The sequence below is a fragment of the Chiloscyllium plagiosum genome, chromosome 38 (genome assembly GCF_004010195.1).
Source record: "Chiloscyllium plagiosum isolate BGI_BamShark_2017 chromosome 38, ASM401019v2, whole genome shotgun sequence".
NCBI lineage: Eukaryota > Metazoa > Chordata > Chondrichthyes > Orectolobiformes > Hemiscylliidae > Chiloscyllium > Chiloscyllium plagiosum.
The window spans coordinates 24,273,146-24,299,196 of NC_057747.1; the positions used below are offsets into that span (position 1 = coordinate 24,273,146).

Below are 26,051 nucleotides of genomic sequence, written 5' to 3' on the forward strand. Positions count from 1 at the left end.
ACACACCCCATCTCTCTTTCTCACACACACACACGCACGCGCACACACACACATGCACACAACCAGATACACACCCCATCTCTCTCTCACACACACACTCTCACACAGAGACACACTCACTCTCTCAGACACAGACACACACCTCGTCACATGCTGCTTCAATGCAAATTACTCCACTTCAGTGTACGCTGCAGCATTAAAAACCACAAGACTTCCTGCATTTGCACTGTCCCGTTAATGCAGTTACAAACCATTCCAGGACTGGTTCACAATGTATATGACCAGGCAAAGATTGGACACTGATCCATGTTGCTAGAGCTTAGGCAGGTATCCAAAAGGCTGGTTGAAAGGGATTGACTTAAAGGGAGAGGTAGTGTGGAGGAAATGTTTAGGGAGGGAATTCCAGAGCTTTACGAAAGTGCAGGCAGCTGAATCTGTGGTGAAGTCAGCCTGACAAAGACGAGCAGTATTCCTTCAGCACAACAATATTAAGACTTCCTGTGCCTCTCATGTTTAACGTCTCCTCTTGGCTGAGTAACCTCTTATTTCCAAAGTTGGCTGATCACTGGGTTCAGGCATCACTTAATGCTTGCTGCACTAGATAACAGCCCTCAAGAGAAATGCTTATAACTCCATAGGCTGCAAATCTCCTCTTGCCCATACATAGGAAAGAACGTGCTTCACTGAAAGAGAGAGAGGTAGAGAAAGAGAGAATGTGAAGGAGATGAGGGGGTAAAAAGAGAAAAAAAGTCAGATATGTAAGGTAAACAAGCGAAAGTAAACATACAGGTTGACAAAGTAACAGCAGAAGAGACAGAAAAACAACAGAATAAGAATAAGTTGGAAAAAAAATCCATAAGCAGATCCGGAGTGAAGAAGAGTCCTATTGGTTTTGAAACATTAACTCTCTGCTACTCTGTCTACAAACGCTGCTGGACGTACTGAGTTTCTCCAGCACTTTCTGTTCGTTGCTTCAAAAAGATGTTTGTGAGTTGGAGCTGGTGGTTAGTTGGCAAAAGAAGATCAATATGGATAACAGTGGGGTGCTGCACCTTGTTACAGAGAACGTGGTCAGACAATACAATATGAAGGGTACCACTCTGTAGGAACAGGAGCAGAGAGGGTGAATGTGTGCTCAAGTCATTCTGGGTGGCAAGGCTGGTAGATTTTGTTAACAGTATTCTAGGCTTAATCAGGAAAGACAATACAAAAGCAAGGAAGTTATACAGAATCCATATATATATATATATATATACAAAATATCTGGATTAGTGAGGTCGGTTTTTAGATTAGATTAGATTCCCAACTGTATGGAAACAGGCCTTTTGAGCCAACAAGTTCCCACTGACCCTCTGAAGAGTAACCTACCCAGACCAATTCCCCTACATTTACCCTGACTAATGCACCTATCACTATGGGCAATTTATCGTGACCAATTCACCTGACCTGCACATCTTTGGACTGTGGGAGGAAACTGGAGAAAACCTGCACAGACACGGGAGAATGTGCAAGCTCCACACAGACAGTTACCCGAGGCTGGAATCGAACCCGGGTCCCTGGAGCTATGAGGCAGCAGTGCTAACCACTGAGTCACTGTGCCGCCCCAAATGATGCCACTTTTCGGGAAGGATGTGAACTAATTGAAGAGATTGCAGAAAAGGTTTACAAGAATATTTCCAAGGGCGATCCACTTCAGTTCTGAGGGTAGATTGGAGAAATGCAGATGGCAAACCTGAGGGGAGATCTGATGGAGATGAGTTACCTCACATCCTTTAGAAAGGATCTGGATGAGTACTTCACATGTCATAACATTCAGGGCTATGGCCAAGTGCTAGTAAATGGGATTAGATTGAAGGTCAGGTATTTCTCAAGAGACGGTGCAGACTTGACGGGCTGAAGGACCTCATCTGCACTGTATGAGTCTATGATGTGATAGACGTTTTCAAAATTATGAGGGATCTGGACACGATATATCTTCCCCTCCGTTATCAGACTTTTGAATGGACCTCTTTAATGTTAAGGTTGATCTCTCTCTGCACCTTTTTGGCAGCTGTAACACTGTGTCCTGCACTCTGGTCTGTTACCCTGATGCACTTGTATAGTACGACCTGCCTGTAAAGCATGTAATGCAACCCTTTTCACTGTACCTCGGGACACGTGACAGTAATAAATCAAATCAAATCAAATCAAATCAGACACATTGGGGAATAGGTCTGGGTGGGTTACTCTTCAGAGGGTCAGTGTGGACTTGTTGGGCCAAAGGGCCTGTTTCCGCACTGTCGGGATTCTATAATAAAAAGCTGAGGGGTGTTGTCAGAGGTGCCATGCTCCAGCTGGAACACTGAAGCAAAGCCCTGTGTGCTGTCTGGACTGGGTGTAAACAATCCCATTGCATTGAATGTAGCAGTGCTTTGGCCAATATTTATACCTCAACAAACGTTAAAACAAATTATCTGGCTGTTACCCTATTGCTGTTTGTGTGGTCTTGCTACACGGAATTTCCTGCATTACAACGATGACTACAGCTCACCAGTTTCTAAGTACTTTGGCACCTACTGGGGTCATGAAAGGCACTATATAAATGCAGGTCTTTCTTTTATTGCTCTAATATCTATTTCTAGCCTACACCACCTCTGGTTATTTTCAAATCAGCATCGTCAACTATGCGTCATGTCCAGTACACTGTGTTCCAAGCATAGAGAGAGGTCCCTGAGATTAAAGTTAATCTCCTATTACTGTGATACTTGAACTGAAAATGACAGCCAGAGTTTTCGTTGCTTTTGATTAATTCCCTGAACACTGTGATGAATGGAAATTGATGTCAAGTGGAGCTGCACATCCCTGTAATCATCTTAATCTTTATTAACTGTACTGAGCTCCTTCAACAACATGAATCTGCAGAACTGATTCCTTGGGAGAGGGTACTGCAGCCTTCCCAGTGCAAGTTGTTGTCAAGTCCACTGGGGAAGCCTGCATCAAGGGTCAAAATGCCTCTGGGGAATGTTCCTTTATCAATGAAGGAGAGTGAGCGACGGAGGTGCAGTGGGCAGTCTCTCTGTCTCTGCGCTAGAACATCTGGGTTCAAGTCCGACCCCAAGAATTAATGGCTCAGGAAGGTGCTGTTGATAATCTGGTCAAATGAGTTGAGTATCAATCTACAAATCCTTGCAGTGCACAACAATGGTAGGTGGTTAAAGTGGGAGAGATTCCCGAAACAAGAGCAGAAATTGACAGGAAACTCAGCAAGTCTGGCAGCATCTGTGGGGAGAAAACAAGAGTTAACCTTTCGGATCTGTCATCAGAACTCAACAGGGAGGTTCCTAATCCATGAGGTGATGACTGACATGCTAGCTCATGTCATGTGATGGAATGAAAATTGGAGACTCTACCATTGCTGTCCAGAGCACCAGACTATAACATAGAGTCATAGAGCTGTACAGTACAGAAACAAAGATCCAATTCATCCATGCCCACCAAATATACTAACCTAATCTAATCCCATAACCCTCTAAACCCTTCCTATTCATATACCCATCCAGATGCCTTTTAATTGTTGTAATTGTACCAGCCTCCACCACCTTCCTCTGGCAGTTCACTCTATGCACATGTAGGTACATTATGTGTAATGCATGTCTGTAACATTATATGTTACCACAGCAACTTTGACTCTCTGGCGACGGAGTTGTCGCAAACTAAGAACTGCAGATGTTGGAGTTTGAAACAAACAAAAACATAAAGTGCAGGAGAAACTCAGCAGGTCTGGCATCATCTGTGGGGATGTGACAGTCACCCGAGGCTGGAATCAAACCTGGGTCCCTGGTGCTGCGAGACAGCAATGCTAGCCATTGAGCCATCATGTTGCCCAATAAATGAAATCCACCAAGTGAAACCTTCCTGATACCATTCCAGTGAATCTCCTTTTAAGTCTCTCCAGAGCTTTAACATCCTTCCTTACGTAAGCTGCCCAGAACAGAACATAATACTCCAAATGTGGTCTGACCAATGATTTATTAAGGTGTAGCATCACTTCCTTGCTCCTATACTTTACGTCTCTACTTTATAAACCCAATAAGCCTTCTTAACAACTCTTTCAACTTGCCTGGCCACATTCAGAGAGTTACGTTTGTGAACCCTGAGGTCTCTCTGCTCCTGTTTTCTCCTGAAGGTTGTACCGTTGAGCCTGTGTTGTCTCTTCATGAATGTCTGCTCATTTGGCCAAGTTGTCAATGGTCCTCTGAAGTCTGTCAGCATCATCATCCTCACCGTTCACTGTTTCCCTAACTTGCATCTGCAAATTTAGAGAGTTTGCCTTTAACACCCACCTCCAAATCATTTATACAAATCAGAAAAAGCAAGGGTCTCAACACTGATCCCTGGGGGACACCTTTTTCAATTCGTCTCCAAACTGAGCAACGGCCATCTATACCTATCCTCTATTTCCTATCTTTTAGCCAAATTCTAATCCATGCGGTGAAGGACCCATCAATTCCAAACATTTCTGATTTGCTAACCAACCTGCCACATGGCACCATATTAGATGTTTTCAATTTGCTCAATCCCACATGTTAATGGTTTCTTTAAAATTTCAAGGCTCCAAGTTGGCATATTTGTCAAAAGCCAATTAGTTCTCAGACACACACCTTTTGCACCAAGTTCCATTGAAATCCCATCCACTAGGTTTTGAAATAAATTGTTTCCAGCCAAACTGAGTAATAGATTATCCTACACAGATGAAACAACTACCTCCTACAACTTTCAGTGGCAGAGATAGTTAAAGTCAAGAACTCCAGAACCAGTTGACCATATGCAACAATGCTTTGGAAAGTTCAGAGGAACTACTCGATTATGTAAATTAGACACTAAGCACCAATGACCCTGAAGCTTTTACTAAGGTCTGATTTTTGGCTTTGCATAGAAGCGTTCTTTTTTCAACATTTGAGATTGGTAGAAATGACCAATAAGATATTGCAAAATAATGTAAGAACTTCAGATGATGCAACTTATTTTACAAGCATACCTCCATTAAGGTGTGCCTGATACATTTCCACCTTATCCATTTGCATGGTAACAGTTGTTTAGTTCAGTGCTGGATTAACTTGCTGTATCTTGGGGAGTGCAGTTGTTGCACTGTTCTAAGTTTAGGTGAATTTGGAATGTTACTTATACACCTTAATGGTAAGGTCCGAGGAAGTGTTGCTGAACAAAGAGATCTTGGAGTGCAGTTTCATAGCTCCTTGAAAGTGGAGTCGCAGATAGATAGGATAGTGAAGAAAGCATTTGGTATGCTTTTCTTTATTGGTCAGAGTATTGAGCACAGGAGTTGGGAGGTCATGTTGAGGCTGTCCAGGACATTGGTTTTGCCACTGTTGGAATATTGTGTGCAATTCTGGTCTCCTTCCTATCGGAAGGATGTTGTGAAATTCGAAAGGGTTCAGAAAAGATTTACAAGGATGTTGCCAGGGTTGGAGGATTTGAGCTATAGGGAGAAGTTGAATCAGCTATGGCTGTTTTCTCTGGATCGTTGGAGGCTGAGGGGTGACCTTATAGAGGTTTATAAATTCATGAGGGGCATGGATAGGATAAATAGACAAAGTCTTTTCCCCGGGGCGCAGGAGTCCGGAACTAGAGGGCATAGATTTAGGGTGAGAGGGGAAAGATATGAAAGAGACCTGAGGGGCAACTTTTTCACACAGAGGGTGGTACGTGTATGGAATGAGCTGCCAGAGGATGTGGTGGAGGCTGGTACAATTGCAACATTTAAGAGGCATTCGGATGGGTATATGAATAGGAAGGGTTTGGAGGGATATGGGCCAGGTGCTGGCAGGAAAGACTAGATTGGGTTGGGATATCTGTCAGCATGGATGAGTTGGACCGAAGGGTCTGTTTCCGTGCTGTACATCTCTATGACTCTATAACTCTATAACAGAAGAGTCTCTTACCTGCAGAGTTTTGTTAGGTATCCCAGAGTGACAACTCAGTACTGGAAAACCACAACTCTTTCTGTTGTATTTGGCACTTTCTTCCATGGAGGAAAGCATTTGACCTGGATATTCTGACATTTAGTCACTGACATTAAAAGACTGAACACTAAAGTTAACAGAGTGACAGTGAAATGGGTTCATCCTGACCTTGAGGCCTGAGTCTACATTTTATCACACTTAACTAGAGGCAATATCTGAAGGATTAGCTCATGAACAACTGATTGACTGACTTCACAAAGTTGGTTAAGTGAATGAAAATATATGATGAAAAGCTGTGGGATTTGATTAAAATCTTACTGGGAAACTGAACTGATCATTCACATGAGTTCTGATCAATTCCAGGGGACTGGTTATAAATCATCTCCCATTTTATTAAATACTGTACACAAGGCACTCTTTCTTGAGCTTATTCAATTTCTATATGAACTCCCCAGTGCCCAAACTCTCAGAATGACTGGAGTTTAAAGGACGGAGAGTAGACTTGCTCCCTGTCCTTAGTCACTCAGAGGCTGATTTCACTCCGATTTTCTGTCTAGAGTCCATGAGTAGCGTCTCACTCAAAGGCAGTGATTTATAATCCTTCAAACTACACATTCCTGGCTTTTTCATTCATACCTCACAGTGCAAAAACCTGCAAAGTTAGTGATCATGGAACTTGATGATTAAGTATGGGCTGGAATGTTTCACAGGCAGATGTCTAGATGTTGAATTAGCAGCAAAAGATTTTCAGAGATTTACAAAGATTTTATTGTGAGTCTATAGTTTAGCATAAACACCAGCTTCCACCTTTCCCAGACGTCAACCTCTGATTGGACAGAAATCAGCTTTTTCATCAACTTTCCAATCTAATCTAATTTTTTTTACACAACTTTATATATTCAGAGATACTTTTAAGGACCACTGAAAGTTTATTCCACCATGATTCACCCATGATATTTTCTTCCTTGAAGAACTCAGCTCTCTTTATGTTTTGAATTCAGCCTTTTATGTTCCACATATTTGTAAATGTTGACATTTTCTTTCCTTTTCCCTTCTCTCAGCATGTTCAATGGCTATTTTACCATAAAGATTAAGTCATCATAGTCCCAAGAGGACCATAGCACTGCTCTCTAATGACAGAGCGCACACACACACTCTCTTTCTCTCTCCTCCTCCTCTTGCCTCCCTACCCACATACACACTCTCTCCCTCCCTCTCTCTCACACACACACACACATCAGCGATGGGGTGAATTTGCATTTGCAGATTTGTATTTGTAGATATGTTCTATTTTGTTCATAAAGCACATTATCTGTAGGCAGTCAGTCCATGTGACATTTTATAAAATCCTACTTTGGAAATAGAACCAGTCTGACTCAAGGTTGGGACACAGACAGACTCTGAACTCGCACCTTTAATGCATTGTCTAAGCTGCGATGACACCTTTTTTTTATAAAACCTTAAGTTATCTCGGGACTGTGACTTGAAAGAAATTCTGAGATTTACATATTCATCAATTGAAACCTGCATACCTATTCTAAGTGATTGAAGACTTAACAGAAACCTAGCTTTGTTCAACACAACGCATCAGTTATTCGACAATTTTACTATAAATTCTGTGTCCTATGATCCTGTTCCACTAACTACCTGAGGAAGAAGCCAAGCTCCAAAAGCTTGTACTTCCAAATAAACCTGTTTGAACTATAACCTGGTGTTGTGTTAATTTTAGCTTTGTCCACCCCAATCCAATACTGGCACCTCCACATCATGGAACTGAGAGAGAGAGACGACTGGTGGTGAGTTTAACCTGAGGGTCACCATGTCTCAGATGAAGGAAAAATTTGAGAAGGAGAGTCCTTCATGGTAACCTCAGTCAGTGCAGGAATTGAACCCACTCTGTTGGCTTCATTCTACATCACAAACCAACTAACTGAGCTAACCGACCTCTTGCACTTTGACCCCACTCTTAAGTAGTACTTCCTCCTTCTTTTGCTTGTTTCTCCAACTCTTTCACAGAGTAGTGTGCAACATCCTGCAGGTTATGTTGTTCCAATGAGACGTGAAAGAGTCAGACAGAGTTGAGGCAGATTTCATGCAAGTCTAAACAATAAACATTGAATGAAACAATGCTGACACTGAGCCACAGTTGGCATTGAGACATGTTGATGTGTTGAGGAGGGTTGATGAGAATGGACTGTGCTTATTAAAAGCACAGAATTATATCAATAACTGCTGGTCAGCCTCACTTGCTCGAAGTTCATCTCCTGGCCTCAAGCAGCCACAGTTGAAACTTTATTGCTGGAACAGCACAGCAGGTCAGGCAGCATCCAGGGAACAGGAGATTCGACGTTTCGGGCACAGGCCCTTCTTCAGGAATCATGAAGAAGGGCCTGTGCCCGAAACGTCGAATCTCCTGTTCCCTGGATGCTGCCTGACCTGCTGTGCTGTTCCAGCAATAAAGTTTCAACTTTGATCTCCAGCATCTGCAGACCTCACTTTCTCCTCAAGCAGCCACAGAGCAGGACTACAGCTCTCCAGTATATCTTCAGAGACAACCTCTTTCATAAGAGGTGCCCGACTGAGTGAATTCTGGAGGTGAATGATGCTGAGCTCCAAGTATAATGCACATGTTGAGCCATATATTAATGAAACATTACACTCATTGTTCAAGCACTGACAACTGCATTGTCAGAAACAGAAGTCTTATATGGCCTAAAAACAAATCCTTTGACTTTTCATGACGACAATTTTGAAACGATTCTGTTCTGAAAATGTGCTTTTAGCTTCACGTAGTGACTTGCGTTCTGAGTTTCTCATAAACAATATCAAAATTGACATTCAAACACCTGATGCCAATCTATATTCACATGGTTAGAGACAAAAAAAAACTGCAGTTGCTGGAATCCAAGATAGACAGGCAGGAGGCTGGAAGAACACAGTGAGCCAGACAGCATCGGGAGGGGGAGACCTGAAGAAGAGTTCTCCACCTCCTGACGCTGCCTGGCTCGCTGTGCTCTTATAGCCTCCTGCCTGTCTACCTAATCTATAGTCACAGCCTGGGTGTTAGAAAATGGAATACCAGTAACAAATGTTGAAAGTCAGGAATATTGCAACATTCCTGGGCAGAATGTAACCAAAACCCCAACTTATCATAAATGACAAGTTGGAATACTGAGAAAGCTGGGTTCTCCTTGCTGCAGAGCCAGTAACAGAAAATATTGAAATCATCAAGAATAAGTGACAAGGCACTGTCCTGATGGCAGCAGAGTCAGTAACCAGAGAATTGTTTCAGACAATTGGTAAGAGGTCTGCAATGCACCTCAGGACATTATTGGAAATGTTCAGTTCTGGTCTCCCTGCTATAGGAAGGATGTTGTGAAACATGAAAGGCTTCAAAAAAGATTTACAGGGATATTGCCAGGATTGGAAGGTTTTAGCTACAGGGTGAGGCTGAATAGTCTGGGGCTGTTTTCCCTGGAGTGTCGGAGACTGAGGGGGGACCTTGTAGAGGCTTATAAAATCATGAGGGGGCATAGGTTTAGGGTGAGAGCGGAACGATATAAAAGGGACCTGAAGGGCAACTTTTTTATGCTGAGGGTAGTGTGTGTATGGAACCAACTGCCAGAGGAAGTGGTGGAGGCTGGTACAATTACAACATTTAAAAGGCTTCTGGATGAGTATATTAATGGGAAGGATTTAAGAGGGATATGGACCAAATGCTGGCAAATGAGACTAGATTGATTTAGGATAAATGGTCAGCATGGATGAGTTGCCTCTGTGCTGTACAGCTCTATGACTCTTTGACTCAGAGTGTCGTTCAGACAGGAACCTCACAATCTGTAAACAGTGCTTGGATGAGCACTTGAAATGTTGTATCAATCAAGGTTGTGGGCTGGAAAGTGGGACTCGTAGATTTAGAATTGTTTTGTTGGTAAGGACTCAATGAGCCAAAGTGCCTTTACTGTACTGTGTAATTCCACGAAAAGGACAAGTGGAGGGTTTAGAAGACGTTTTGCACAGCCAGTGACTTGTGCACCCAGTCATTCGAGAGCAACAAGTGGTGGTGATTTAACCTGAAGGTCCCCATGCCTCGGGTGAGGGGAGAGTTTGAGAAAGAAAATCCTTCAGGGTAACAGTCATGGAAAGCAAGTGGTGGAATCAGGTTCGATGTTAAATTTCACAAAGGAACTGGATATATAAAAGGGAAGGGTTTCAGAGTATGTTTTGTATAATGAAATGAATTAATCAAAGTTCAATCTCAGCCAACTTTGAGAATTATGAGAGGCAACTGTCTGGAAGGACGGGAATTTTGCAGGAGTCATTGAGTCGTACAGCACAGAAACAGACTCTTCGGTCTAACTCGTCCATGCCGACTAAGTATCTTGAACTAAACTAGTCCCATTTGGCCCAGACCCTTTTACACCTTTCCAATTCATGTACCTGTCCAATTATCTTTTAAATGTTGCAATTGTACGAGTCTCCACCACTTCTGGCAATTCTTTTTATACATGCACCACCCTCTGTGTGAAGAAGTTGCCCCTCATGTTCCTTTTAAATCTTTTCCTTCTTACCTTAAACCATGCCCTCTCGTTTTGGACTCCCTTATTGTTCAGCCCCTTGAGCCTACTCTGTCACTCAACAGGATCATGGATTCCCATCCTCCAGACCTCTCCCTCACTGAGGACGAACAGTCAATCCTCACCTTCATTTCATTACGGCCACACACCAAAAGACCTCTGTTGTTGCTAATCTGACACACCTCATGTCCATTTCCCTCCCCTTTCCCCATAAACCTTGAGCCGCCTTACACTACTCCTGCCACCCCACCTACGGCTCTCGTTTGCCTCTCCTCCAGTGGGACTCGTGTGTCCCAACGCATGCAACCATTTCTGATCCCTTTCCAATCAAGGTCAATTCAATCAAGAAGACATGAAACATGGCTTGCATGGCAACTATTAATGACATCCTGGTCTGACCATGCATGACCTCTGGAGATGAGAAGCTCAAGTGCGATGTTGGTTGTGTGCATAGCTGCTTACTCCACAGCTGACCTGAGATCCATCTGGTTCACTCATGTCCATCAGGGAGAGAAATATGCCATCCTCACCCGGTCTGGCCTACAAGTGACTCCAGATACACAGCAATGTGGTGAAACTACCCTCTGGACTGGAGTTGAATCAGTTCAAGAGCGAGAAGAGATGGCTAACAAACAGCAGCCTTGCCAGCAACATCCACATCCCATACAGAAACAAAAGGATGCTGTCAAAGTGCTAGGACGAGGGAAGAATATGCTCAATTTTTCAATCCAAAGAAAAATCAACTACTTGCTCAAGATGGAGGTCACAAAGAATTATGTGGATGAATAAATGCAAATTGGCTTTTATTTTATTTCCCTTCCATTACTTAAGCTGCAAGCGCCAAATGAGTCTGAAGCAATTTACCTTCAGGAAGATCTAAAATGATTGACCATGCATATTAATTGTAAAACATGGACCAATGTCAAGTGGTTTGCAATGTGATAGTCTTTGTGCTTTAATCTGTGATATAGGGTAACAGGGATTCCTTCAGTTTCATGATTCGTTTGTTTAAGTTACAAGCTCAAGGTATTAGCTCAAGCCATTAGGTATTAGAGTAAAAGAGTCAACACATTGTGGTTAGGTGAAGATAATCATATTTTCTCTTCCTGCTTTGAGCTATTTTGTTCAAGTCAGAACACAAGGTATAAATGTCTTGTGCAACAGAACATTCTTATGAAGAAGTTCAACAGAAATGCGATGAGAGGAGAGGGTGGCAGAATGGTAATGTCACCAAGTGCTCTAATCTAGAAGCCCAGTTTTAGGATGTAAGTTCAAATCACATTATTGCAGTTGGTGAAATTTAATTTTAATAAATTAGTCAAAATAATTGAAAGATAAGGCTATATATGAGTCAGCAAACTGAGCCGCGGTTCACGTAATTTGAAACCCAATATCTTGTGCAGGTCATTTTTCCAACAAGATGCGCTGATTAAAACAGATCTCACACCATGGATGCCAACTGGGTCATTCTGCCTCAGCTGGTTAGAAATTCACAGGTTTGAACCTCATCCCTAGATTGAAGGGACAGGTCAGCACTGATAAGTATTACAGGCAGACAGCTAGAGGTCCTAGACAGGAGATGTTCAACTGAGATTGTGTCCAGTGAATACGTAATTTTTAAGGAGTCTGCAATGGGAATTCAGCAGGGTTGACATCATGTGGGCTAAACAAGCTTTCTCATCTCATCCAATTTTGTGATACCATGTCTATACAGGAAATCCTTCTTTTAAGTATCCAAGCTAAAATTTATTTTGTTTTAACATTGGTCATGATTAAGATCTGTTTCCTTGGCATTTTCAGTTTAATGCTAACAAAAACAGAGGTTGCTGGAAAAGTTCAGCACATCTGGCAGCATCTGTGAAGAGAAATCAAGGTTAATATTTCACCACTGGACCCAAAACATTAACTCTAATTTTTCTTCACAGATGTTGCCAGACCTACTGAGCTTTTCCAGTAATCTGTGTTTTTGTTTCTGATTTACAGCATCAATTTTCATTCAGGTTAATGCTGTTGCTTTTTCTCATGCTCCCCAAGCATTATTGCCTTGAACCACCCCCCCCTTTTCACCTCCCCCTTCCCCTGAGGCTTTGCGTCCCTCTGGCATTGCCCCACTCCATTCTTGTCCTGGCCTTGGACCACTCCCCCACCACCTGCACCCACCTTGCCTGTCTCCTCACCCCCAGCCTTGCCAAGTTTTGAATGGCAGCACGTGGGGAAATTCAAATTCAGTGACAAGTTGGCCAAATTGAGACTGTGTAACTATCGTCATAACAACCTGCCTGCTTCATCGATTCCCTTTAGAGAAGGAAATCTACTCCATTCTCCTGGCCTGGCCTGCATGTGACTCCAGACTCACTACAAACATTAGAACCATACAGTCACATAGATCTACAGCTCAGTACCAGGCAAAAACAACCAACTAATTATTCTAATAACATTTCCCAGACTATTAGATGCCCTCTGGGATGGGCACTAACAGGTGAAGCAAGCAACAATGTTCACATCCCATTAGTGAATCTTTAAGAGTTATTCTTGCTAGGAATGCACAGGTACAATATCTTATTTCAACTTGTACAATGTTTTCTCCATGTTAGAAATCTCCAATGGAACCCAACTCTGACCGTAACATTGATTCCTATGGGAACCTATGATTCACTTAAAGTCAGTTGTCAGGAATGCTACTGCAACCGTAAGTGAGGACCTACTATATGATCATCTTACGTTGCTAGGCAAGGATCAACAAGCTGATCCACCAATTGTCCCACACTCACCATAGCTGAAGCATTATGGGATACCTGGTTGGCAGAGACGAGTTGGACCTAAGGGTCTATTTCTGTGCTGGTTGACCCTATGACTCCACACCTTATCGTTGGGTAATGTGAAACAAAAACAGAAACTGCTGGAGAAACTCAGCAAGTCTGGCAGCATCAATGGAGAAAGAAAGAGAGTTTGTGTTCTTCATCAGAACCAGGCTGGAAACAGTAACTCTGCTTTTTTCCTCACAGACACTGCCAGACCTGCTGAATTTCTCCAGCAATTTCTGTTTTTATTTCAGATCTCCGCCATCTGCAGCTCCTTGTTTATTTTAGTTGGGTGATGTGCTCTGCTTGGTGAAAAATGAAATTTGATCTTAAATTGGTTGAATCTCAATGAACAAGACAAAAAAAAGCAAAGTTAACAGGTTTTTCTAAGACTTTATAAATGAAAAAGCTGTACCTGGGTACCTTTGGACCTAAGATAACGCTGTGAGTGGCAACTTGTAAACTTTTCACTGTGCGCAGTGACAATAAAGCCAATTCTAATTCTAATCCTTCTTTCTTAAACTCAAATACACACAGGAACAATGAATTCAGAGACGGAGAATAGGACAACTGTAACTCAGAATATTCTTGAATTTCTGCTGACAACCCAAGAGACTTTCCAGAGGACTGATCCCTCAGTTGAAAAGGCAGACCCTCTGCCAATCATCATCGCCTTGATATGCATATTCCTTCTCTTGGCAACATGTGTGAGTTTTGTTGCCTTGTGTAATCCTGCGGGTCTGGACGCTTCCCGCTACGGCCCCTATGAGTGCATGCCATATCATGTGGAGGACTCCAGTGAGCCCCGATTAAAACTGTGGAAACGTCTGGGATCCCTGAGGTGCTCCATAAACAGCTTCCGGTGGAATCGACCCTTCCCTCAACCTCCGCAAACCTTTGCAAGTCGTTGTCAGATGGACCAAAACGACTCGGACCTCACAGAGTCAACAAAAATGTAATGATTCAGCGAACATCAAGTTTGCAAAAAGATGCATTGAGGCCAGCGTGGGGAAGTAATGAAAGGTTAACTACTGCTGCAAACAATGCTCCAGGCATCAGCAAAAAGCAAGATCTCAGTTGTAATGAGGATTCGAGAAACGTACTTCATAATACCGAACAGATTGCAATTTGTATAGTGGCTAGCATCCACAGGGAAAACACATTGTGCTCCAACGACTTAATCCATGGTAACCTTCAGACTGGAAGACAACCATGAGCTAAAGGATACAACAATGCTGTTTGGAAGTTTTCAGTTCAAAAAAGTTGTTCATTGTTTCACTTTAATATAGAACTATAACATCATTACAGAACTACAACCTCATTACACTTTTATCATCAGTCTGCAAGGCCCCGATTCTCCTTCATCTTTCATGAGACATTCAGACTGACAGCAGCTCCTGTCATCCTCAGTACCAGTTTCATATTTAATCCTGGGCAGTGAAATTTGAGATTGAAGGAAACGCAACCACTTTCGAGGGCAAGTGGGTGGGAAGCTAATGATACAGTTTGCAATAATGCCCTGGTTGATGCAATCCGAAATTCTCATTTCAGTCTAATAATGTTTCTCAGAGGAAAAATGATATTATTTCAAATGCCCAATAGAAATTACAAATCTCCTGCATCCAACAGGAAGCACGGCAGGGACCTAAAGGTATGAAGGCAAATACGGGGGATGCTGGAAATCTGAAACAAATGCAGAGAAAGTGCCTGGGGAAACTCAGCAGGTCTGGCAGCGTTGGTGGAGAAACAGTTAATGTTTCAAGTCTGGTATAACTCTTCCTCAGAACTGACAAAAATGGACATTAAGTTAACGACCTGCCAATGTTACTGGTACAATTGAACTTGTTGAATTTATAACATATGAATTACATAAATAGAGTCCTCAATGACTCTGATTTGTAGCACTGTATATGGTAGTGATAACCAGTATCAAGAATTCTCAAAGTATCAGTAAAAAGTTTAGAATTGATAAACATTTGAAGCTACATATTAATTACGGAAGGCAGCTCTCATCAGTGGATGCATGGGGGAGGATGTGGAATGTGATAATATCACAGGACTAGAAATCCAGAGATGAAAATGTGTTGCTGGAAAAGCGCAGCAGGTCAGGCAGCATCCAGGGAACAGGAGAATCGACGGTTCGGGCATAAGCCCTTCTTCAGGAAGGGCTTGTGCCCGAAACGTCGATTCTCCTGTTCCCTGGATGCTGCCTGACCTGCTGCGCTTTTCCAGCAACACATTTTCAGCTCTGATCTCCAGCATCTGCAGACCTCACTTTCTCCCCTAGAAATCCAGAGATAACAAGGACCACAGATGCTGGAAAGTAGGTCAGGCAGTGTCAGAGGAGCAGGAGAGTTGATGTTTCAAGGTTGGGACCTTTCATCGGTTCTGCTTGATGCTGCTTAACCTGCTGTGCTTTTTCCAGCTCCACACTTTATCAAGTCTAGAAATCCCAGAGACCCAGGAGAATGTTGCAATATGGGTTCAAATCCCACCATAGCAGATGGTGAAAGATCTGGATTCAATTAATAAAAGCTAGAAATAAAAAAGGTAGATCAATGGTAACCATGTGACTACCAATAGTTAATAAAACACAGTTAAAAATCACACAACACCAGGTTATAATCCAACAGATTCTACACTAGAGTGATGCTGGAAAAACACAGCAGTTCAGGCAACATCCGAGGAGCAGGAAAATCGACATTTCGGGCAAAAGCCCTTCATCAACAGGTCTATTTGGAGGCACTAGCTTTCAGACTGCTGCTCCTTCATCAGCTGGTTTTGAAACAGGATCATAGGACACAGAATTTATAGCAAATGATTACAGAGTCATGCAGCTGAAATGATATATTGAACAAACTTAGATTAAGTCTATCATCTTTTAGAATGGGTTTGCTCATTTTGGATCTTTAGTGTGTAAATCCCAGAACTTCTCTTAAGTCACATTCTCAAGATAACTCCAGGTTTTCTACCAAAAGGTGCCATCTCAGTTCAGACAATGTATTAAAGGTGTGAGGTTAAAGTCTGTCTCTGTCCCAATCTTGAGTTAGACTGGTTCTATTTCTGAAGTGGGATTTATAGAATTTACATGGGTTGACTGTAGGTTATGCATTTTTGAGCAAAATGGAATGTATCTGCAAATACAGATTCATCCGATAAACTTATATGTGTGCACATGCAAGAGAGGCAGAGTGAGTGTGTGTGCATGTGAGTGTGTGAGTATGGGTGTGAGTGCATTTGAGAGAGTATGTGTTTGCATGTGTGTAAGCTTGGTAAACTGTGTGTGTGAGTGTGATGGGGTAAAGGCACCTTTTGTTAGAAAACCTGGAGTTATCTTGAGAATGTGACTTAAAAGAAGTTCTGGGATTTGAGATTAGATTCCCTACAGTGTGGAAACAGGCCCTTTGGCCCAACCAGTCCACACCGACCCTCTGACGAGTAACCCACCCAGACCCTTTTCCCTCTGACTAATGCACCTCTGACTAACTCTATGGGCAATTTAGCATGGCCAATTCACCTAACCTGCACATCTTTGGACTGTGGGAGGAAACCGGAGCACCTGGGAGGAAACTCATGCAGACACACGGGGAGAACGTGCAAACCTTATATTAAAGATCCAAAATGAGCAAACCCATTCTAAAAGATGGGCAATTTAGCATGGCCAATTCACCTAACCTGCACATTTTTGGACTGTGGGAGGAAACCGGAGCACCTGGGAGGAAACTCATGCAGACACGGGGAGAATGTGCAAACCTTATATTAAAGATCCAAAATGAGCAAACCCATTCTAAAAGATAAATGACTTAATCTAAGTTTGTTCAATATATCATTTCAGCTGCATGACACTGTAATCTTGTTGCTATAAATTCTGTGTCTTATGATCCTGTTCCACAACCACCTGATGAAGGAGCAGCACTTTGAAAGTTGGTGCTTCCAAATAAACCTGTTGAACTATAACCTGGTGTTGTGTGATTTTTAACTTTGTCCACCCCAGTCCAACACCGGCTCCTCCAGATCATTAATAAAACGCATCTAGTTTACTTATGGATGGATGTTGAAATGATGTTTCCTCTTGTAGGAAAATCTAGAACTAGGGGTCAGAGTTTAAATATAAGTGTCTGCCCATTTAAAACAGAGATGACAAAATGTTTTTTTCTTTCAGAGGGTTGGGAGTCACAGTGGAAGAGTTTGGGAAGCCCCGGTTTACTCTGCCGAACCACTCAAACTCTCTGATCAAAGAAAGGATCAAAATGAAAACACCACAAGATCATCAAACCATCAAACAGTGATGGAAGGTAGTCAGGGAAAGTCGCTGGATGTTAATACATGGCCCACACTTCCACACGCCTTAAACCACTCAACCATTATCCCAGGAGTAGACAGTGCCAAGCAGACCACCTAGTTGTTAATCCATCGGATGCCTGCCTATCACTAAAACAAAACTGGGATTTTCTTACAACGAAACTAAATCATTAGTGGTGAAAGAAAAGGAAACCATTCAGTTAGTCCTTTGAGATGCAGAAGATGGGATACAGTCATGTTACAATTAGACAAATCCAGCAACAATTTGCATGTCTCCAATACCCTTAAGGTGTTTCAAGGCACTTCTAAAGCAGAGAATTGAGCCCAGAGGTGGTCAGACTTGAGAGGATGTACCTGCACTAAATGGACTGCAGAGGTTTAGGAAGGTACCTCACCACCACCTCCTCCAGAGGCAACTAGGGATGGGTAATAATTGCCAGCCCAGCTAGCAAAGCCCCTGAACAAATGAATAACAAGGAGGTAGCTGATAGCACAGTCAAAGAGAGAGGCTTTGCAGAAGATTTTGAAGTTGCAGATAAACGGACAGGGGAGTGCATTAGTGAGAAAGTGGAAGTGTTTAGATCAGGAATAGCATTCCTGATGAAGGGCTTTTGCCCAAAACGTCGATTTTCCTACTCCTCGGATGCTGCCTGAACTGCTGAGCTTTTCCAGCACCACTCTGATCTAAACTCTGGTTTCCAGCATCTGCAGTCCTCACTTTTGCCTCGAAAGTTGAAGTGTGCTGGGGTGGGTGTCTGGGATGACAACTAAAGGGTAAGATTTCAGAGATGAATGACAATGAAGAAAAGTATTTAGTGGCTATCTTTCAGGTAAGTTCTGCCTTGCAGCTTAAATTGAAATAATTCAGCATCCCCGAAAGCCGAACTTGCGGAGGAAATAAAAATGAAAACATATAATCTCAGCCGACAAGACTACAAAAGGCACCTTGAGCAATTTTAAATGACGGTGCAAATTGTTTTCTCTCACAAAGTTGAAGCAGCAAAGTGAATTTGATCATTGATAAGAGTTACGTGAAACGCAGCCATTAATCCTGTGACCTTCCAAGAGAAGCTGAGTATCAGGAGAATAACAGGGAGAGAAGGTTCTAATCATCGACATTTGGAAATGTTACTGACACTTTAAAGCACATTTCTCAGAGCTGCCAGGCTCGGATCATCGGAGAGTTTATATGCATGAGGAGAGAAAAGCAGCAGAGCACTGCTGTCATCTTCATGTTGCTTTGAGTCAGAGATCCATAAATCCCATAAAATAGTCTTCTTTCTCAACTCTTTGTTGTTAAATCCAGGCTTCTCCCTCACCAGTCAGCACAGAAATCCTCAGTGTTAGTGCGGGGGTGAAGGAGAGTCAATGTGAATGCACGCACACTCCCAGTAAGGGCCAAAAGGCCGAGAGAATGATGTCCGCTGATTAGATTTGAGCTCTGGCTCCCAGTTGAGACTCTCTGCTAGGAATGAGAGATGCCTGATTTGGTCCTTTGGATTAGACCTTTGAGACAGTCTGCTTTACATATTTTTTTCCCAATTTTATTTCACTGGGTGTCTATGGAAAGAGATGCACAATGAATTGTTTTGCATTATATAATCACGCAGGGTCAATATCTATCAATATGTTTCTAAACTAATATACCATTGAACAATAAAGCCCTGCAATGGATGTTCCTTGCCATTGTTGTTATATCTTCCACCATTTGATCAACATCATCTGTGTCATATTTTATGAATTAGTTTATGAAGGGCACAACTGAAACACAACTGATTTTACTCAGGGAGGAGAAAGTGAGGACTGCAGATGCTGGAGATCAGAGCTGAAAATGTGTTGCTGGAAAAGCGCAGCAGGTCAGGCAGCATCCAAGGAGCAGGAGAATCGACATTTCGGGCATGAGCCCTTCTTCAGGAACGTCAATTCTCCTGCTCCTTGGATGCTGCCTGACCTGCTGCGCTTTTCCAGCAACACATTTTCAGTTCTGATTTTACTCAAGCCAAATTAACTCACTCCCCATCCAGGTAAGCCTGTGCTACAGATATAGCAGACCAGAATGTGAATTAAGTGCTGAATGCTGATTGTTCTCCAGACATCCAAATGATACTTGTCCCTGACACCTAAAGCTTGCTTGTTGTCAGATAAACGTATCCCAGGTGGAAGTCCGCAGGGGAGCAGTCATCTCTCTATTCCATAAACACTCAGCTTCCTCCGTTGAGAACCACAAAGTGAAGCTGTGTTTTGTGCTGTAACATTACGAGGCATGAATGAAACACTCAGATTAATTACAGAAACACTTTCCAATTCACTGAGCAATGTTAAGGTTATGGTACTCACAAAAAGAGAAAATCCCAATGAAGCTTGGGAGCATTTTGGTCTCATGTAGCTTCTCATAAATAATAATATTTTTGTTCTATGTTAATATAAGAATAGAAGAATAACATTTTCATGCTAATTGTTTTGTTTTATGGTCATTTTGTTTGTCTCCATTTCAAGTCACAATTCACAATAAGCAGGAAGCTAATTTCAGTGATTGACAATGGAAGAGGACATTACTTACTCAAATATACCCTTGTTTTGGAGTTAAATCATGAAGACTTTGAGATATTTACAGCACAGAAACAGGCCATTCAGACCGTCTGCTTTACGCCTGATGTCAGGCTTGTCCTGTAAGCCCCCACCCAAGCTTCTCACTCTATCAGCAAATCCCTCCATTACTTTCTCCCTCATCTATTTATCCAGTTTCCTTGTGAACACATCGCTTCAGTCCAGCTCAGTTATTTCCCATGGCAGTGAAATTCACATGCTCACCATTGAGGGACTTCTGAATTTATATCGGCACAATCATTGTAGTGCTAGTCTCAACACAAGTTGAAACACTTTCCCAATGCCTAACCTGTCAAACCCCTTCATAAATTTAAACTCCAAATTTATCATTTCACAATTTCCTCTCCTCTGGAGAGAAGGATTGCAGTCAGTCTGACAGAACCTAGTTGCTGCCTCAAGTGAATTAATTCATGAAACACACTATACACAGGGTAGAGTCCAATGGTATTTGATTGGACAAGTTCATTTCAGGTTTGCGATGACTGAAGGGCTGTCCCCTCTTTGTTCTTTACAGACAATGTATCTTTTAAGCACATGAGGCTTTTGTTTAAGATTTCCAGTGATCAGCATTTTTTTTAAAAGCACAAAGCTGCCTGGGGAAGGACATTCTGCTAATGAGGGAGTCCAGCAAGGGTCCACCAGACTGATTCCCAGGATGGCGGGACCGACATATTAAGAAAGACTGGATTGACTGGGCTTGTCATAGAGATGTACAGCAGGGAAACAGACCCTTCGGTCCAACCCGTCCATGCTGACCAGATATCCCAACCCAATCGAGTCCCACCTGCCAGCACCCGGCCCATATCCCTCCAAACCCTTCCTATTCATATACCCATCCAAATGCCTATTAAATGTTGCAATTGTACCAGCCTCCACCACTTCCTCTGGCAGCTCATTCCATACACGTACCACCCTCTGTGTGAAAAAGTTGCCCATTAGGTCTCTTTTATATCTTTCCCCTCTCACCCTAAACCTATGCCCTCTAGTTCTGGACTCCAGGAACTCATAGCCACATATAAAACCCAGATATAAAATGGAGGACTGGACAGATTAGATGTGGGAAGAATACTCCCGATGTCGGGGAAGTTCAGAACGAGGGGTCAGAGTCTAAGAAGAAGGGGTAGGCCATTCAGGACTGAGATGAGGAAGAGTTTCTTCACTCAGAGAACCTGTGGAATTCTCTCCCACAGTTCATTGGATATATTCAAGAGAGAGCTGGATGTGGCCCTTGTGGATATAGGGAGCAAGGGGGATGGGGAGAGGGCAGGAGTGGGATCCTGAAGTTGCATGTTCAATTATGATCATATTGACTGGTGGTACAGGATCATAGGCAGAATTACCTATTCCTATTTTCAATGTTTCTACATTTCCGTATTTATACATTCGTGAAAACACACAATGATACAGATACACTGGCAACAAAATACTTTCATCAGAAAAATGAACACAGAAGACAGATTAATGCGTATTCTCTCATAGCATGGATAGAGTATTGGAAAACTAATACAAGACAGAGAGTTGAGAATAAAGGGGGCATTTTCAGGATGACAACCTGCAATCAGTAGAATGCCACACAGATCAGTGCTGGCGTGACAATTATTTACATTATATGTTTATAAATGTGGATGATTAGATGACATAGGTGAATGTACTACGGTCATGCTTGTGAATGGCAGAAAAATTGGTGGGAAGTCAAATTGTGAGGATGGCATAAGAAAATCTACAAAGGAGTACAGACATGATCAATGACTGGGAAAAGAACCTAGCAATGGAATCCAATATGAGGTTATATACCTTGGCAGAAAGAACAGAGGAGCTGAATATTATTTATAAGGAGAAAGATTGCAGAAAGCTGAGACACAGAGGGATTTGGGATTCTTGTATATAAATCACAAAAAGCTAGCCTACAGGTAATAGGGAAGTCAAATGGAATGTTAGCCTTTTTTCAAAGAGAATGAAGTATAAAAATATTGATGTCTTGTTAAAACTATAAAAGGCACTAGTTAGACCACACCTAGAATACTGTAAATAGGAAGTCACTTCATAAGCAACAAAGAGATCTGTGAGATCAGATGAGTAGGATGTCGTGAACTGGTTTCGGCCCTTATCTAAGGAAAGCCACGCCAGCACTGGAAACAATGTGGAGAAGGTTCACTTGATTAATTCTGTACATGGAGGAAGTTTCTATGAGAATAGGAAGGTTGGACCAGCAATCATTGGAGTTTAGAATAATGAGAGGGTACCTTATTGAAACATGCAAGGTTCTTACGGGACTTGGCCAAGTAGATACAGAAAGAGTATTTCCCCCTTGTGGGGCAATCCAGGACCAAAGGGTGTAATTTCAGATTAAGGCATCACCCATTTAACTCAGAGATGAGGAGGAATTTCTTCTCTCTGAGAACCTATGGGATTCTTTACCACTGAAGGCTGTTGAGGCTGGGTCATGAAGCATATTCAAGGCTGACTCTAATCAGTGAGGGAAATAAGCATTACAGGGAAAAGGCCACACAATAGAATTGAGGATTATCAGATTAGCTATGATCTCACCGAACTGTGGAAGAGACTTGATGGGCTGAATGGCCTACTTCTGCTCCTATGTATTATTGTTAACAAAGCCAGTGATGGATCAAACTAAACTTTAGATGAATATTTTCAATTTGAGCAGAGTTTTGAATAATCTGATCAAAGTTACTAGATAATATTTTGAAACATTTTAAAAGCAAAATCCCAACATTGATTATAAATCTTACAAAAAAGCAGCACAGTAGCATCAGCCAAAAAATTATACAAAATCGATGGTAAAGTTGAAAGCTAACTGCAGTGAAGTGAGAGGATTGCAGACAAAAGAATTATTTAGTTGTGTTCAATTGAACAAGAATTTATCCTCGCACAAGTAACATCAAGGATGCATGAATTAATGATACTTGCATAACAAAGGAAGAAGTGAATGAAAGACTTCAATTGTAAATATGTGCAGACAAGATTTAATTAGCTGGAAGAGTCTGCCTTCATGTCTTAAAGGATAATTTAACACATGACAAATTGTTGTTAGAAAGTTGGACAGGTTTTACTGTAACCACATTGACTGCTTGGTGTTTTAATTACACATCAACTACAAAAACAAACTGGCATTTATATCACATCCACAAGCACAGGCCGTTCCAGAATTCTGTGCAACCAATCCAGCGCTTTTAAATTGTAGCCAGTATTGCAACGTGGGAAACACAATTCCCAATAATAGCACAGACATTATACCATGAGATCTTCCGAAACTCTTTTTTTTAAGGTGGGATGTTTTATGTTTTCTTGAGGGGGTTGTTTATTTGAAGAACACCTCCAGCAGTGTAGCACTCCCTCAGTACGACATTGAAGTACTCACTCCCTACACGTCTCTGCCCAATGTCTAGATGAGAGGAAAATAGGGGAGTTTTCTGAGGGGTCAATCCCATGGCACCCCATCTTGTAACATCCCCGAAACTAATCTAGGCAAAAGTAAGGACTGCAGATGCTGGAAATCAGAGTCTAGATTAGAGTGGTGTTGGAAAAGCACAGCCGGTCAGGCAGCATCCCAGGAGTAGGAAAATCGACGTTTCAGGCAAAAGTCCTTCATCAGAACACTATTAATCTCGTTCCATTTGCCAGCACTTGGCCCCATATCCCTCTAAATCCTTCCTACTCATATACCCATCCAGATGCCTTTTAAATGTTGTAATTGTACCAGCCTCCACCACTTCCTCTGGCAGCTCGTCCCATACATGCACCATCTTCTGTGTATAAAAGTTGTCCATTAGATCCCTTTTAAATATTTCCCCTCACCCAAAACCTATGGTCTCCCCCACCCCAGTGAAAAGACCTTGTTTATTTATCCTATCATGCCCCTCATGATTTTCTAACCTCTATACGGTCACCCCTCAGTCTCCTTCAAATCACAAGCTCCTCCCAATACTTGTACTTTGCCGAAACTAAGATAGAAAACGCTGGGAATAATGAGAGAATAGTGACCAGGAAAGAGTGTTGGAAACCAGAAAGAAAAACAGAGCAATGATGGAACAAGTCAGAGGGCCTGGCAACATCAGGGCAGAGAACGAAGATTTTCATGGGATGGTGGGGATGGGAAGGAATATTTCCAAAGAACAGAAGAGTAGACTGGTTGGTGGAGCAGGAGGGCTTGAGAGCAGTTCTAAACCATCTGGTATATACCAAACAACCCATCAATCCTCCATTCTGGAAAAGCTCAGCAGGTCCGGCAGCATCTGTGGAGAGAAATCAGAGTGAATGCCGAGTGACCCTTCCTCAGACGGACCTGAAACGTTAACTCTGATTTTTCTCACAGGTGCTGCCGGGCCTGCTGAGCTTTTCCAACAATTTCTGGTTTAGTTTCTGATTTACAGCGTCTGCAGTCCTTTTGGCAATTCATCTTCCATCCTATACTTCTGTCAAAGTTGACTTTTACGTCTGATTTTGGAGCAGTTTCGAGAGAAGATTGTTAGCTTTGGTGAGCCAGGCTCAAGACTCATGACAGCTACAACATCAGTGAGGGTGAAGTGGACATTTTCATTTCCCTTTGTTTCTGATCCTTTAATTTCATTTTTTGTTTTTAATTCAAACTACTGTATTCTAAGATAGCGCCGGAGGGTGGCGACTTGGGGCACTTTTCACTGTTCTCGGGTACACACAAAAATAAAATCTAATCCTCCAAAGACATATGAAACCACCATTCACAATGAAGGTATCTCCCCTACAAGGTGGAGGTGAAGGGGATTTATTTCTGTCAGAGGGTTACCAGTTATTGGTAGGGGGGTGGGAAGTTGTGGGGGGTGGTGGTGTCACTGAATAGTTTCAAGGCAGATGTAGATGGATTCTTGACTGACAGGGAGTCTATGGCTTTTGGGGATGGTCAAGAATGTGGTGCTGAGGTCACATACAGATCGGCCACGATCATATTAAGCTGAATAGCCTCTTCCTGCTCCTAACTCGTACGTGGTCTGACAGTGTGAACGTGTTCTGTTTCAGCCAAACCAGCACTGACTATTTTCAACTCACTATTTACTCTCCGTTTTCCAGGACTGAGAAAAGCAGCTTGGTCATGTTGCATCACTTGCGCATACACATCAGTGAGAGATTATTTAGGGCTGTGCATTTACTCAATATACTAATCCCAATGGAACAATAGACTGTCTTATAGCAAAGGGTGTTCCATCTCCTCATTGCAACCTGTAAGAACAGTTCTATATTTTGATCATAGCCTTTGTTCCCTTGGTTTCATTCCACAGTACCTTTCTTGACATGTTCCTCATCAAGTTACAAATAATGCTACATTGTCAGAGTCTTTGAGCTCTACAGCATGGAAGCAGACTCTTCGATCCAACTCATCCATACCGACCCGATACCCTAACCTAATCTAGTCCCATTTGCCAGCACTTGGCCCATATCCCCGCCCCGCCTTCCTATTCATATTCCCATCCAGATGCCGATTAAATGTAATTGTAACTGCCTCCACCACTTAGAGAATCATAGAGTATGAATGTTTTTGAAGGAACTATACATTTATACACAATCCTAACAGATCAAGTAATAATGAAATTAACACTTTGCTATTCTTGCATTTCCTCTGTGAAAAGGCACAACACACTTCTACTGATGTTACAGTTCATCTATTCTTAGTCATAGAGTCATAGAGATGTACAGCACGGAAACAGACCCTTCGGTCCAACCCGTCCATGCCGACCAGATATCCCAACCCAATCTAGTCCCACCTGCCAGCACCCAGCCCATATCCCTCCAAACCCTTCCTATTCATATAC

The 26,051-nt window shown here is 42.3% G+C and overlaps 2 protein-coding genes across 5 annotated transcripts in view; one reads left to right on the forward strand and one right to left on the reverse strand.

Moving 5' to 3' along the window:
• The window catches only part of LOC122541926 (uncharacterized protein C10orf105-like), a 27,219-nt gene extending 9,642 nt beyond the window's left edge, over window positions 1-17,577 (forward strand). Inside the window, exons 2-4 of one of the 3 annotated variants that reach the window (XR_006309711.1) lie at window positions 13,132-13,226; window positions 13,876-14,989; window positions 17,501-17,577. Coding sequence is in view for 1 of the 3 variants with exons in the window: in XM_043679157.1 (XP_043535092.1) it covers window positions 13,132-13,226; window positions 13,876-14,297 (517 nt within the window). In the remaining 2 variants the exon portion in view is untranslated. Of the gene's footprint in view, window positions 1-13,131; window positions 13,227-13,875; window positions 15,467-17,500 lie in introns of those variants that run through there. The other 2 variants (XR_006309710.1, XM_043679157.1) reach the window with 2 other exon arrangements.
• The window catches only part of cdh23 (cadherin-related 23), a 799,974-nt gene that overhangs the window by 281,950 nt on the left and 491,973 nt on the right, over window positions 1-26,051 (reverse strand). Inside the window, exon 29 of one of the 2 annotated variants that reach the window (XM_043679152.1) lies at window positions 23,343-23,650. The exons of the other annotated variant lie outside the window; for it this stretch is intronic. Within the exon in view, the coding sequence (XP_043535087.1) occupies window positions 23,630-23,650 (21 nt within the window). The 3' untranslated portion in view covers window positions 23,343-23,629. Of the gene's footprint in view, window positions 1-23,342; window positions 23,651-26,051 lie in introns of those variants that run through there. 2 annotated transcript variants of the gene reach the window in all.